At 38.3% G+C, this 2,117-nt stretch overlaps 1 protein-coding gene across 1 annotated transcript in view; it reads left to right on the top strand.

Moving 5' to 3' along the window:
• LOC119588520 overlaps window positions 1-2,117 on the top strand; it is a gene marked incomplete at its 3' end in the record, with an annotated part of 5,082 nt that overhangs the window by 575 nt on the left and 2,390 nt on the right. Inside the window, 2 exon segments of the mRNA XM_037937164.1 lie at window positions 1,659-1,829; window positions 1,922-2,098. Of these exon segments, the coding sequence (XP_037793092.1) occupies window positions 1,659-1,829; window positions 1,922-2,098 (348 nt within the window).

The following is a 2,117-nucleotide window of genomic DNA, read 5'->3' as shown; positions in this document are numbered from 1 at the left end:
GTTGGTGTCTAAAAAATTACAGTGGACATGGCATGATCTGCTTCCAGTTAGCTAAATTCCATGTAAATTGGTGTCATTAACTGCCAAACCTGACAGTTGAGTAAGACATGAGGCATTTTATGAAAGTCATGTAGTTAAGTTATGCAGCATTTATACATATTTGTTATTATTTGGGGTTAGGCCCCCATTATTAACCCTTTATTGGATAAGTGGACATTTCTAGCATTTATAAATTACAGTTTCACAATGTCTCCTAGCTCCGACAACGACAGATTTTCCCTCTGGATTTATATCCAGATGATGCGTTGACCATTAAGTCGATGAAAACAAATAGATGACTTCATTGGCTCCTGTGCTAAGCACATCAGCTGGTCAGTGTCTTCACAGCAGGGATTAGGGGCCTACATGCATCTGGAATTTCTGACTTTGGTGTATCAGTAATCAGTTTATCAGTTTGTATATCTAAACAGACTTCTAAGAATCATCATAAATATAGTGATGTACAGCGTGAAAAGTTAGCATGCCAAATTCGGATATAGGGCTTTCACCAGTTTTAGGCTTGGAGCTTCTGGTTTACCTTATAGATACGAGCACTGCTGATGTTCGTATCCACGCTAAGTACAAAAATATCTTGCTATACTAATCCCCTTTGACATCCACTTTCAAAGAACTTTAAGATATGTAAAAGTTTCAATCTTACTCTATGTCAATGTACCAACCCAGATAGTGGATCTCGCATGTAACATACTTGTATTTTGTCATAGACTCTCATGATATGTGCTGTCTCTTTATGATAGTGTTTTTCTGCTCTGACTAATCATAATAGGATGCTGATATTTTAAGTGCCCATCACTGCTGCCTTAGCAACTGTTGGTAATCCAACCTTTGAGGGAGTGCAAAGCTTGAAGATCAATGCAATCAAGATGCTATACCACTGTTGGGTTGCACTTAATACTGTAGGCCATCCATCACAGATCAAGGCATGTTTCTTGTGGATTTCAATCGAGCACAGCCAGTATTATTTCATGAAAATTCATGTTCTGAAAGCCATTTTTAGTGTGTCAGTAACATATACCTTGACCCCAGCAGCTGGAGAGGACATAAAGTATACCATGAAAACTGCAGGGTAGGAACAGGGAAAACAATACATCACTAAGGAAGTATGAAATTGAATCTTACGAAAAGTGCCATATTACCCTCACTGATTATTCAACTATCAACAGAGGGCTTGCAGTATTTACTGTCCATTTATTGTTGATTTTGTCAATTCTAAAAATCTACAGTTGTTAGCCCTGACCTCCATACCTTCATCACTGGCAAAAGGACATCACACCTTCACTATGTATATTTTGGCAATATACAACTTATAGATAAGTCTGATGATCTGCATGTCTTGCTTTTATTTAGTGGAGATTTGTTGGCTTGTGTTGTAGAACCAATACACAGACACCAAGGCAAGGTTTGTTTCGGACATGTTCCTAGGTTCAAGAACTATTTGCCAGTCGTATAATACTTTTATCACTATTCATTATGCTGGTATCATAGAAATATCAGCATAATGCTGTAAAGTCTCGGGAAATATCCAACAGAAATGAAATGTTTTGTACTATTGTTGAATTTTTACCATTACATTTACATGATTTAATTCTTCATTTCAGCAACAAATGATGTACAGAATGAGATTAAATGTTTTGAATAAATCACATGGGCTCAAAAAGGCAGCCGGGACAGCTATAAGGAGAGGCCGGGTGAAGATGTCAATGAAATATGACGAGCTCCAAACACTGGACTCCTTTTATGCAACTCCATCACCTGTAAAACCCAAGAAGGTTAGTGCATATGTGTGATTATAAATGTTTGGCTTCAGAGGTTGTATCATGGGAACATTTATGTAATCTCTTACAACCTTTTTATCATGCAGGTCAAACTACCGAAAAGGAAAGTCAGAGAGAGGTCTAGCAAGGAAAGCCTCGAAGCACGGAACCCCAGACCCTCGAGACAAGCATCAGCAGCTGCCTCAGAGAAGATGGCTTCTTTTGCAGCACAGTTAGATGATGACATTGATGATACTCTTCCTGACCGACCCAATTCAGTTAAGGTGAGAGACAAGTTGTATT

This window comes from Penaeus monodon, chromosome 24 (genome assembly GCF_015228065.2).
Source record: "Penaeus monodon isolate SGIC_2016 chromosome 24, NSTDA_Pmon_1, whole genome shotgun sequence".
NCBI lineage: Eukaryota > Metazoa > Arthropoda > Malacostraca > Decapoda > Penaeidae > Penaeus > Penaeus monodon.
Note: the sequence above shows the minus strand (reverse complement) of the source record. Positions and strands in the feature narration are given on the sequence as shown.